This window comes from Glycine max, chromosome 9 (genome assembly GCF_000004515.6).
Source record: "Glycine max cultivar Williams 82 chromosome 9, Glycine_max_v4.0, whole genome shotgun sequence".
NCBI classification, from domain to species: Eukaryota; Viridiplantae; Streptophyta; class Magnoliopsida; order Fabales; family Fabaceae; genus Glycine; species Glycine max.
Genome location: NC_038245.2, coordinates 938,391 through 950,716, shown reverse-complemented (window position 1 = coordinate 950,716; position 12,326 = coordinate 938,391). Strand labels below are relative to the sequence as shown.

Genomic DNA, 12,326 nt, shown 5'->3' with positions numbered 1-12,326 from the left:
AGGGTTGGTCTAGTGGTAGGGAGATTAGAATGCATGAGTTTATAGGTTTAAACCTTAATATGATCATTGTATAAAAAAATAAATAAACTAAACAATCTTATAATTTTTTTCTATTTCGTTTCTTTTAAACCAAACTACCAATATTTCTACTGTATTTTTCTAACTTATTCTTTTTTGGTTTAACTATTTTTACTCATTTTATTTTCTTTTTCTCTACCCAAACAAGTCAATGTAAAATTTCGACTTATTGAACAAAGTGGGTGAAAACAAAAAACAAACTGCAAAAAGAGTGTAGTTTGAAAACAATTTACATGTTAGGGGATGTTTTTAGGCTTGTTTGTCTTGTAGTGAGAGGTGTCATCCTTGGTAATGCCACCAAGTGTTAACCATTTTTTACTTTCTACATTGGTTATATATAACCGATGTAGAAAGTAAAAAATGGCTACACTTAGAGCATCTTTATCGCATTGCTTGTGAACGACGAAGCCAATTAAGCAACGATGCTTCCCTAGCTTTTCCCATTGTATTTTTGCCTACGATCAGTTTCCAACAAGCATTGATTGTTTCTAGAAGCATTAGTGCTTCAATTTTTAAAAATATATTTAGTTATAATTGTAATCATAACTTTTTGGTGGGACCTATTGGAAGCATCCAATGAGAATTGCTCTATTGGAGAAAGTGGGTACTTATATTGGAAAGAGTAAATTTGTGTCTCTCGCTATAGAACAAATGAGTGCCCAAAAATAATCTCTCTCATGTAAAAAGTTATCATGCTACATCTTTTGGACAAATGATTTTTCCAAAATACATAATGCTTGTTTGGATCTTTGGTGAGTTTTCTATTGCACGACGCTTAAGACAAAAGCAAGGAAGATGATGCTTTCTCCAAACTGAAGTTGGATGCAAACGGGCAGTGTCATCAACAACTTAAACACAACTTATAGTTTTGTCAAAAGGTCTAAAATTTTACCTAAGAGCATGTACAATGCATATTTGTTTAGATGAGTTGTTTATTATAATTTTGTGGGTCTTATAATTTCATATAGATTTAAACACTTTACATGAAATTCATTTCAATGCTAATGTTGCTTAACAAAGTGATTAATTTATTTTCGTGTGTCTTATAACACATGAAAAATATTATATTTATGATATAAATGTTTTAAGGGTATAAGAGCATTTCCAGCGCTGGTTTCTTCCCAGGTGCTTAGTGTGAAGAAACTGTTTCTTAAACTTTTTGGCATTGGAGTAAACTCACGTGGCAGGGTGTGTTCCTTCACTCTTCAAAATCGTTTCTTATATACGAAATGATATCTTACCATTAAAAAAATAATTTCTTCACACATAACAAGTATAACACACGTACGGATAAGAGGAAAAATAATTTTCCAAAGAGAAGAACAATGAACAAAAACTTATTTGATCAAACAACAACCACAATGAATCCCAAAATTCATAAAATTTGAAAAAAAAATATCATTCAGATCCAGATTCAAACAATACAAGAAAGGGGGAAATGAGAGAAAATGGTTTTCATGAACCAAATTGAAGAGATGAAAGGTAAAAAACATGGGAAGGGGAAAACTACATGGAGACGTAGCGAAGGTAGCACGATGGAGATGCAACCATGGCTGGAGGCGTTGACGCCAGACGCACGATGACCAACGACGGTGACTACAATGGCAAGGAGCGACGCCAATGGCTACAATGGCAAGAAGTGGCGCAACGGAGGTGATGCGTGAAGAATGAAGATGGTTTGGAAGAGAAGGGGTTTGGTTTTGGAGAGAAAAGTTTCTAAAAAAGATAGAAATGTGCACTACAGAGGGGTGGTGGGGTTGGTGGGGAAGGTTCTGGAGAATAAAGGATTTTTGTGAAGGTGAAAAAGTATTATGGACGGATCTAGAATGTTCGTTATTTAGTGTGGAAGGATCTGGAACATTGATTAACATAATTAATTGGTGGGGAAGGATTTGGAACGTTGATAATTTTTTTTTACAAAAAAATTATTACCAATTTTTTTTTACTGTTACACGTATTGTTCACTGTAAATTTGGGTCTCATTGATGGAGTTTTGCACACAACATTTCTACTACTTTTTTTTTCTTGTTCCTATCAAGCCTCAATCTTTTTTATTCTATCTAAAATAAATCTCAATCAGTACAATTATCAATGTTACTATAGTTTTTGCAAAATCAATCACCCTTACTAGTAAAAATTATCAAAATCCACCGCAATATGTTATGTATTGACCACCTCGTACCAGTGAAAATTCTTAAAATCCACCGTAATATGTTATGTATCGACCACCCCATACCAGTAAAAATTCTCAAAATCTATCGCAATATGTTATGTATCCACCACCACCCCTACTAGTGAAAATTCTCAAATTCGACCACAGTATGTTATGTATCCACCACCCCACACATGTGGTATATGCATCCTTCACCTACTAGTGATAGTTCTCAAAATTCACAATTTTGTAGTCAACCATCAACCTCCACCAACCCAAACATGTGTTATAAGCCTTCTTTATCCAATATTGACTCCCTAGTAGGCAATGACGATGTGCGTCAAAATAGGCAATTTTGTGAAAGAAGTTGGACTCAATTGAAATCTCGGTGGAACAGGATCCACCCTCCAGTTCAAAAGTTTAATGGGTGCTACAAATAAGCAAATAAACATAGGAGAAATGGAAGTTCAGAGAAGGATGTTAAGGCTGATGCTTATATGATTTAATCACAGGATACTAGTAAAAAATTTGAGGTTGAGCATGCTTGGTTATTGTTGAAAGATGAACCAAAATTTGATGTAGAATTTATGTCAAAGTGTTAAAAAAGAATAAAGGTTTTTGTTGGTGGAAATTAATCATTGTCTTCTAACCCAAAGACACCTATTGAAGGTGAAGAATATGATACACCATGACCAATGTCTCGTCCAATTGGACAAAAAAACAACAAAAAGGAATAGCAAAGGTAAAGAAACTTCTAACACTCTCGATTTATTTGGCATAGAAAGTGTAATGAAGGAGAAAAATGTCAACACATATCAAAACTTATGCAGTTAAAGAAGGCACAAGAAAGGCGTTTGCAAGAACAGGAAAAGTGTATGGAGAGTCAATGCACTACGTCGAAAAGGCCTATCTCCATTGTAGAAGTACATAATTGCTCTTCGTATATTGGCTTATGGCTCACCTACTGACAGTGTGAATGAATATGTTTGAATTGGTGAAACCACTATAGTGGAATGCTTAAAGCAATTTGTATTAGGCATCTGCACCATATTTGTGAATGAGTATCTGAGAATACCAAATAACGAAGACACCAAATGACTACTACAAATGGGAGCGACATGCAGATTTCCAGGTATGTTAGGTTCCATTGATTGTATGCACTGAGAATGGAAAAATTGTCCAGTTGCATGGAAAGATCAATTTTATCGAGGTGATCATTGCAACCCAACAATCATTCTTGAAGTTGTAGCATCACAAAACTTGTGGATTTGACATGCATATTTTGACATTGCGAGTTCAAATAATGGCATTACTATGTTAAATAGATCTAATGTGTTTGATGAAGTTTTGTCAAGATGTGTGCCCACAGTGCAATACACAGCAAATAAAATCCAATATAATATGGGATACTATTTAGCAAATGACATCTATCCAAATTTTGTCACATTTGTGAAGACCATCTCAATGCCATAAGGAGAAAAACGAAAATTATTTGCACAACAACAAGAATCGACAAGAACGGATGTAGAGCAGGCGTTCAAAGTGCTCCAATCTCAATTTGCAATTATATATGGTTCGACACATTTTTGGGATGATGGTAAAATGAAAAATATCATTGATGCATGCATCATATTACATAACATGATTGTTGAGGACGAACATGACACATATCAAAATAATATTGATTACGATCGTGTAGGTAATAGCACGTCAACATTCGAAGTATCTTTAGGTGCTCACCCAATATCGGATCAACATACCTCCAAAGGAAAGTAGAAGTTCACGACAAACAAAAACATCACCAACTTCAAGCAGATTTAGTTGAATATATTTGGAAACGTTTCGGAAATGAAAATAACAATAATTAATTTTATGTAATATTTTTTGTATTTCATCATTATGTTTTTTTTTATTTCAATGTCCTTGTGTTTAATTATCTATTATTATGTAAAAATTTATTTTTTATTGTTACGCATTTCCTTTCTATGTTATGGAATTTTTTTTATTTTTTATTTATATTTAATATTTTCTTTAATTATTCATATTTATTATTTGTATACATAAAAACTAAAAAAATGAATTAATTATTTTATTGGAATAATAATTAAGTTATAGTAAAAAATTTAAATGTATGAATTTTTTGAAGTTTCTTATGATTTTTTACATTGGAGTAAAATTCTGTATGTATTTTTTATTATTAATATGATATTATGGGAACTAAAAAAAAATTATAAAACCAAAAAAATAATTAAAAAATACATATAAGAAATTTGTGCTGGAGATACTAGCCGGGGAAACAATTACAGAGCAGCTCGCGCGTGCAGTGAGTAGAATAGGAAAAGAAATAAAGTGTTGAACAGAACAGTAGAGGCTGTGTGCGCTCTTGATCCGACCCGGACTCATTTGGTGTCTTTGTTTTCTGTGGTAATTTCCAAAAATCAAATGCAAATGCAATCAATAATAAACAAAGCCCGCGCCCAACACGTGAAAATTTGAATTTGTACCAGCGGCAAACCGAACATCCCCCATCATCCGCCACGTGTCCCCGACCAAGACATCCTCTGTTCTGACTTCAAAAACTCTCTGTAACTCTTCTTCTTCGGTTTCAATTTCAATTTGAAAAAAACCATTTTTTTTCTTTCTGAATGGCGTCCCGTGTGAAACCTTCTTCTCGGTACAGTTCCTACGATTCACGCTCCTCCACTTCCTCTCACTTCTCCGACCCTTCTTCCTCCCATGAATTCAACAACCTCAAAACCAAAACCTCTTCTTCTTCTTCTTCCTCTCGCGCTCTCGTTAAGGCCAAACCCTCAAACACCGCCAAGGTGGACCCCACCTTCACCACCATGGTCAAGAAGTTCATGGACAGAAAACCCAAGTCCTCCACCGCCACCAGGTTGATTATTCCCTCCGATTCGCTCGCGAAGGATTTGAAGAAGGACGCTAAGAAAGTGGCAGGGTTCTCTGCCCTGCAGAAGAAGCTCTTCGGAAAGGGCGCTTCCGAGAAGAAGGAGAAGGTGAAGGCCTTGACGGAGGTGAAGAACAACACGAGGACATTGGCTATGGTGCTCAGGAGCGAGAGGGAGCTTCTCAGCATCAACAAGGAGCAGGAGCAGCAGGTTTCTCAACTCAAGCAAATGCTTGAGGACAAGAACAAAGAGGTAAAAAAAATGTTGTGTTTTTGTTCCAGATCCCACGTTGATCAGTGATGCACAAAACAATGTATATTAATAGGAGCAATTCTCGCTTTATGAACTTGCTTTTGGGCTTCAATTAAGCTTAAATATGATACTATTAAAGTTTATCTTAGTGATTATTATTGGATTTATTGATCCATCTGTTATCGGACCATTATCATATCACTCCCCAATGTTGAGTCTTGCAAACGTTTGGCCGGAGATGTTTAATGTTATGCCTAAAATACTATATATAAGAGGGAGAAGTTATAACTATATGAGTTAGCTTTTGGGATTGAGTTGGTTTCAAATTCAAATTTTAAGAGTTGTTTTGGATCCGATTCACATTGGGAATGGAAAAGGGCGTGTGTTTCAATAATGGGCGTTTGAATTTTGAATTTGCAGGTGGAGAAGTTGAAGGATTTGTGTTTGAAGCAAAGGGAAGAGATCAAGTCGTTGAAGAGTGCGATACTGTTTCCTGATGTTATGAATTCACAGCTTCAAGAGCTTCTAGAGAAGCAAGGTTCGGAGCTGAAGCAGGCAAAACAGGTTATTCCTGCTCTGCAGCAGCAGGTTTCTTCTCTCACTGGTCAGCTTCAAAGCCTTGCGGAGGATCTTGCTGAGGTATATATAACTTGCACCCTTCTATATAACAACAATTTATTGTCAAATCAGGCAAATTCTAGTCATTGAAATTGGTTACTGATTGATGAACCTGTTTCAACTACATGTGATTATGTTTTTCATTGAAGCTTTCAATAACTATTTCTTCTTTAGGATACGTTTGAGTTCTATTTTCAAAATGTGTTTTTGGTTTTCAAAATGCTACTAAAAAGGTTGTTCAGATGGTGCAAGACACTTAATGAAGTGTTGAATTGATGAAGTTAAATAAGATGAAATCAGGAGTAGTTGTTTCTATTTTTTAGTTTTTAAAATACTTGTTTTGGAAACAATTTCAAAACTTAAATAGATTTTGGACGGTATATTGGTTGTTGATTAGTGAGGAATTGTTTTAGAAAACAGTTTTTTAAAACAAAAATGGAGATGTTTGATTCTCTTCGGACTTGCAAGTCCTAATATTCGTTTGGATACTATTCAAATTCGATTATTGGCAGAAACAATTCTTGGTCAGACTTTACTTACTTCCCGATCGAATTTCTAATTTGTCAAGAGTCTCTTTTTTTGATTAACTGGAGGGTTAAGACAAGAAAAAACAAGTCCTAATGATTTTCTTTTTCATTTGTTTGTTAGGTCAAGGCTGATAAGTATTCAGCAAAAGCAGGTCTTCCAGGATATGGAAGTTCTCCAAGAACACCAACACATGCCCGGGAAGATGCTTCTAACTTTTGGGTAAGCTTTATAATATAAATGCAAATTCAAAATTATAATTATATATGATGGATTATATGTCACATAAGCTAATCATGAGTCCTGCTATTAAGCCATAGAAAAATGTCCTTAAGCAATTCTATTATTACCTTCTGATCTGACAAGCATTTTGGTTAATCTGCTCAACAATTCATGCAGGAATTCAGCTCTGATGACCTGTCTGATGACCTATTACTGAATGATCTAAATCCATGCTTAACCCCCTGTGCTGTTAAGTCAAGATCAAGGGTAATTTAACTCCTGTTGTACTTTGTAGTAAATTTTCCCTTATGTTTCTGAAATTGGTTTCTTATCAAATGACTCCCTTTCCTGCAGGAATTTGAGTGTAGGGGCTCTGGCTCAATGCATTATGAAAGCTTATCTGATGAGGATGATGCTAAAGTATATCCTGAGATGAGTTTTAGCTCTCATGATCGCAAGTTTTCCAAAAGTTCCGACTGTTGCCATAACTCAAGCAAAATAAGTGTGGCAACCAAAGCAGGTAGAAGATCTGATGAGAGCAAATTAGCCTATGGAGGCAGAATGAACCATAAATTTGTATGAATAATCTCAAACCTCAATCCCCTTGTTGAGATTTCTTATCCCTTTCCCTGTTACCATCTTTCAGTTTTGTCATCATACCGTCAATATGTCTGTTTCAAAAGTTGGACATTGTCTCTTGAAACATGTAAGATTAAATTACTCCTCGTTGTATATGTCGCACATGAGCAATGAATAAGGCCTCAAAATCAATAAGTCCTATATATTGCTCCAAAATTCGATATGAACTACAAAGTACTAATCCTTAAACCTGAGATTTTAGTCTTGCATAGAGTAATCAAGCTCAAATTTTACATTTGGACTACCATTAGATCGCTTGCTTTTACTATCTGTATAATTTGAGTTTTTTTGCCCAATTGACACTTTTCTATGAAACCATTTTTGCCCGTAAATACAAATCAATTTTAACGAGTCTAGTCTCTACATATTACCTATGGCTTTGTGACTTTGACTATTTGGAATAGAGCGCGTTGACTTGAGAATTGACCATAGATGATTAAAGAAAAAACACACCATATAAGAAATGAAATATTCGTTTATTAAGCAAAGTTAAGTTCTCATTTCACTCTTTATCAACACATTGCTGATCTAAAGTGAATTATTATGTTTTCAAGACATCTACTTGTTTGATATATATATATATATATATACAACACTTGACAAACATTCCTTCTGCCTTAGGCCATTCCACGACTTGTAGCCGTCCTAATGATCTGAAACAGAGCTGTCAGCAAAACAACAATTAGTCATACATTTTTTACTGAAACAAAGTGGGGGCAAGTCATTGAATTTGTACACCATAGCATTAGTTTGCTTAAACTACAATAACGTTTACAAAAAATCAAAAATCAAAATCTCAGCACTTTATTCAACCAGTTCAATATATTTTGATTAATTGAAAAGTATTTTGGTGTGCAAAACTGCAAATAAAAATGTTAAGATAGCAGAAGAACATACATGATCCAACGACAACAAAGACGAAGAACCCAAGCACGATGGGGCCCACAGGATAGGCATATCCCTTCTTAGAGCTTTCTGATCCTTTCTTGCTAATATTCCTTTCAAACCTTGCTATTTTCCTGTCCGCTAGGCGCTTTGAAGTAGTCTATGAAATCAAACAAGTTAAGGCAAACACAAGAAACATAACCAGCAATACAAGTGACAAATAACTCAGTTCAGTACTTTAGAAGAGAAAGAAAAGAAAGCAGAACCTAGAAGCATGTGACCATTAACTTAGATGAAACTAATTCCGAATATACATAAACAAACTACACAAACAAGTTTAGCAAATACTAGTACCTAGTTTTAACATGTTTACTTTTTTTGTTTGTAAAGTTCACTCGGAAATGTACATTGTTACAAAATAAACAAACAAGTAACAAAGGGTTTTTCTTTTTTGAAGGCTTGGGGAGGTGAGAATTCAAAAAAGAAAAGAGCTTGCTTCTAATTTATCACTTTCAAACAGCCCCGCTTCCTTCATATAATCAAAAGACTCCAAAACATAAAGGTGAAATTTTTGGAAAACGGGCCCTTTCTTCTGACTTTCTGTAACTGCAATGTCAAAAAGCAAAAAAAGAAAAAAGAGAGAAAAAAGGATAAATTTTTTGCAGAGTGCAGACATTTTAAAAAGCATACAAAAAATCGAGAAAAAAAATGACAATCAGGAATTGGGAAGAGAAAATGCAGCTTTATCGTTCATTTTATTTTATAATTACAGCGCCATGTCAATTACATTTTTTTTTATAAAGCCTCTATTACATTTTAAAACCATGAAGTTTGTCTGTGAATATCATATCAATAAAATTAAAAACAGTTTTTTTTTTCTTGGCTATGAATCTGATAGAAAAACATGATAATACTATAGTTCACTTTTATGCTTATAAGCTAAGATTATTTTTTTTTGCTCTCGGTGTTACGTTCAGAAAAACCATGAACTAATAGAACTTAACAAATCTGATTCTCAAACGACTCTGCAACCACAAACAAAAGCAGCAAACCAAATGCAGCATACAGCATACAGCATGCAGCATCATCACAACTCACAAGGCAAAATTGTTCAGAAGCAAAAACGAAAATTGAATAAAAAACCAACCAAAATGGATGAGGGAGAGAAACTTTACCATAGTAGCGAGCAGATTAGAAACCAACCCAACAACCCTTTAGATGCAGTTTTAAGACCAAAAAGTAAATATTATTATTATTATTATTATTTGGTTGTAAACTAGCTGCAAAAAATTGAATGCAGAGTTGCACACGTCCACATTTTGCACTCTAACCTGACCAGTGTTTTTTGAACTTATAAAAAGGAGAGAACAACATTTGTGTATGTTATTATGTCATACATATGAGTGTGTCGCCTCCTTACGCTGACTCGTGGAGTTTTATCTAAAATTCTAAACCTACTCTTTTTTTAAAATTTTGGAAAAAATACATGAAATTGGTGAGATATCTTTGCGTTACGCCTCAGATTAAATGAGTGTGTAATTACGGACGTTACAATGGATAATTGGGGAGTTTGTCTTATCGACGGATACGTTGTGACCCGGAATTAAATTCAACCACTAAGCTGGTCAATATATTTAATTGCATGTGTGCCAAGTGTTTATACAATTAATTTTGCATTTAATTGAATTTGACTACACGCTTTTAAAATTCTATCTTCTAATTTTTTATATTTTTAATATATTTATCAAAATTTACTTTTACCCTTTTCAAATAAATTAATATTTTATTATTTTTCATTTTTTATTCATTTATATATTTGCTGTTTCACTTTTTCCTTCAAAGTATAGACTTTCTTGTTTTGTTTCACAATATGCACATTAATCTTTTTTTCCCATGTAATTGTATTTTTAATTTTTTTTTACTTTCATAGGTTTTTTTTACAATATTTTAATTATGAAATTCTCTAGTATGGATGAGTAAAAAAAGAAAAACAATAAAAAAACATAGGATTTTAGATATTTTTTATATTATATTTTTGGATTTTTTATATTACACTCTTAATTTAATGATTATATTAATTATTTTATTAATTTATCATTATAAATCAAGACATTTATAATAATAGATAATTGATTTTTTTGTTATTATATTTTACATTTTTTATATTATAATATTTATTTTAACTATTACACTAATTAATATAATAGAAATATAATATCTCCATAAGTATATTTTCTTATATTATTTTAAACTTGATTAAAAATATTTTAAGAAATAGTATAAGACTAATAATAGAATACTTAATATTATAAAAATGTAACATAAAAATAGTAGAATATGAATATGTTTTTTTTATTTTATATTTTTTAATTACTTTAATAATTAATTTTACTAAATACTTTTAATTTAATAAGTTATTTTTTAACCTTCTATTAAAATGTTAATAAAATTTAAAATAATTTTTAATTTAAAATAAAAACAAGTTAAAATACTTAATTTATGATTATTTAAAATTAGTAATTGCTTTTCAATATAAATGAAAAATGTAAATATCTTACGTTGACTAGCAATTTAATTTAAATTGTGTAAAGTAAATTGAAAACTAAGATTGTGTTGATAGGAATGGAATTCGACAAAGATTTTTTTAAGCAATAAAATCTTGAATGGTCTTGTAAATAAATAAAAAATTGGAAAGCAGTGAAATTGGTGTTATTTTTGTTAGTAATCATGGTGTTCGTACAAATCTGTTTGTTTGAATCGAAAATAATAATAAATTTTCGTCGGAACCTTGAATATATATGAAGTGAATATTTTTCTTTTAATAAGATTTATTCTATATTTAAACAAACTCAAATTGATGTTATTAGGAAGTTAATATTTCTTATAACATATTATATTTAATAACTTTATCTCCTTTTTAATTTATATTTAATAATTTAGTTACATAATATACTTAATAAATATACTAATATTTAATGTTTATAGACAGTCAATTCAACTCTTTTTTTTTATGGAAAGTCAATTCTACTTATAGCATATTAATTGTGATATTTATTAAATATAATATAAATAAATAAAATATAGCTGGACACAAGTGTGTGATAATTATGTATTGTTACGGTTACTGTAAATTTCTTTTACATGATCAAACAATTAAAATTTATTTTTGATTTTGATGTAACTTTTTAGGTAATTATTATAAAAAATAATAAATATATTATACATCATATAAAATAAGACTATTTACTTTATATTGTAAGTGCATATTTTATTTTCTCATTTATACTTAAAATAACATTTATATTTTTATCAATTAGTATCATCTCTATTCAACTTCTCTATTTTATTGTTATTTAATGAAAAATTAATCATTATATTTAATGAATGTTACATTTGATCATATTGTTTAATTTGATTATATATTATGTCCAATAAATATTATATTTAAAAATTCATAAACATTGATATCAGTTCATTTCAAATATATATTATATTTATTTAATAAATAGATTAGATTTTAATAAATATATTAAATATATAATCGCATGATTTAGTTTGACTATTAATTATATATAATAAATATAATATTGACTTTTAGTAAAAAAATTATTGTACTTATAATATATTAATTATAGTATTTATTAAATACACTGTAAAATTAACAGAAGTAATATTATTAAATTTATAAATATTGATGCATAAACCACCAACCCAAGTTGCTTGCCATCACAATTTTGTTTTAGGCTAACCATGGTACATATCCTTCCAATTAGAGTCGACAGTTTCTGTTCCAACATCATTAGAAATAAACGCTGTGCAAAGTGCAAAAAACATGAATCGTGTTTATATTATTCGCCGTGTTTGTTTTTACATCTACAAGTACAACCACTCAAACGCAAGTTGTTGCTTCTCTGTTTTGGACTTGTTAATGTATTAATTGGAACTCGTGCTAACAGATTCACAAACATAGCCTTTAGCCATACGGGATGCTAGGATTGAACATATGGCATGCAAAAGTGGCTAAATATATCAAAGAACCTAACTAA

At 31.4% G+C, this 12,326-nt stretch overlaps 2 protein-coding genes across 2 annotated transcripts; one reads left to right on the top strand and one right to left on the bottom strand.

The window, feature by feature from the left end:
- Positions 1–4,559: 4,559 nt before the first annotated feature.
- Positions 4,560–7,538, top strand: LOC100785215 (uncharacterized). Its single transcript, XM_003534856.5, has 5 exons — positions 4,560–5,391; positions 5,812–6,030; positions 6,658–6,756; positions 6,934–7,023; positions 7,111–7,538. The coding sequence occupies exons 1-5, from the start codon at positions 4,876–4,878 to the stop codon at positions 7,336–7,338; spliced, it is 1,152 nt and encodes a 383-aa protein (XP_003534904.1). The 5' UTR covers positions 4,560–4,875; the 3' UTR covers positions 7,339–7,538.
- A 314-nt stretch (positions 7,539–7,852) lies between these two features.
- Positions 7,853–9,644, bottom strand: LOC100781458 (probable stress-associated endoplasmic reticulum protein). Its single transcript, XM_003534851.5, has 3 exons — positions 9,456–9,644; positions 8,293–8,440; positions 7,853–8,059 (listed from the first exon to the last, which is right to left on the bottom strand). The coding sequence occupies exons 1-3, from the start codon at positions 9,456–9,458 to the stop codon at positions 8,013–8,015; spliced, it is 198 nt and encodes a 65-aa protein (XP_003534899.1). The 5' UTR covers positions 9,459–9,644; the 3' UTR covers positions 7,853–8,012.
- Positions 9,645–12,326: the final 2,682 nt, after the last annotated feature.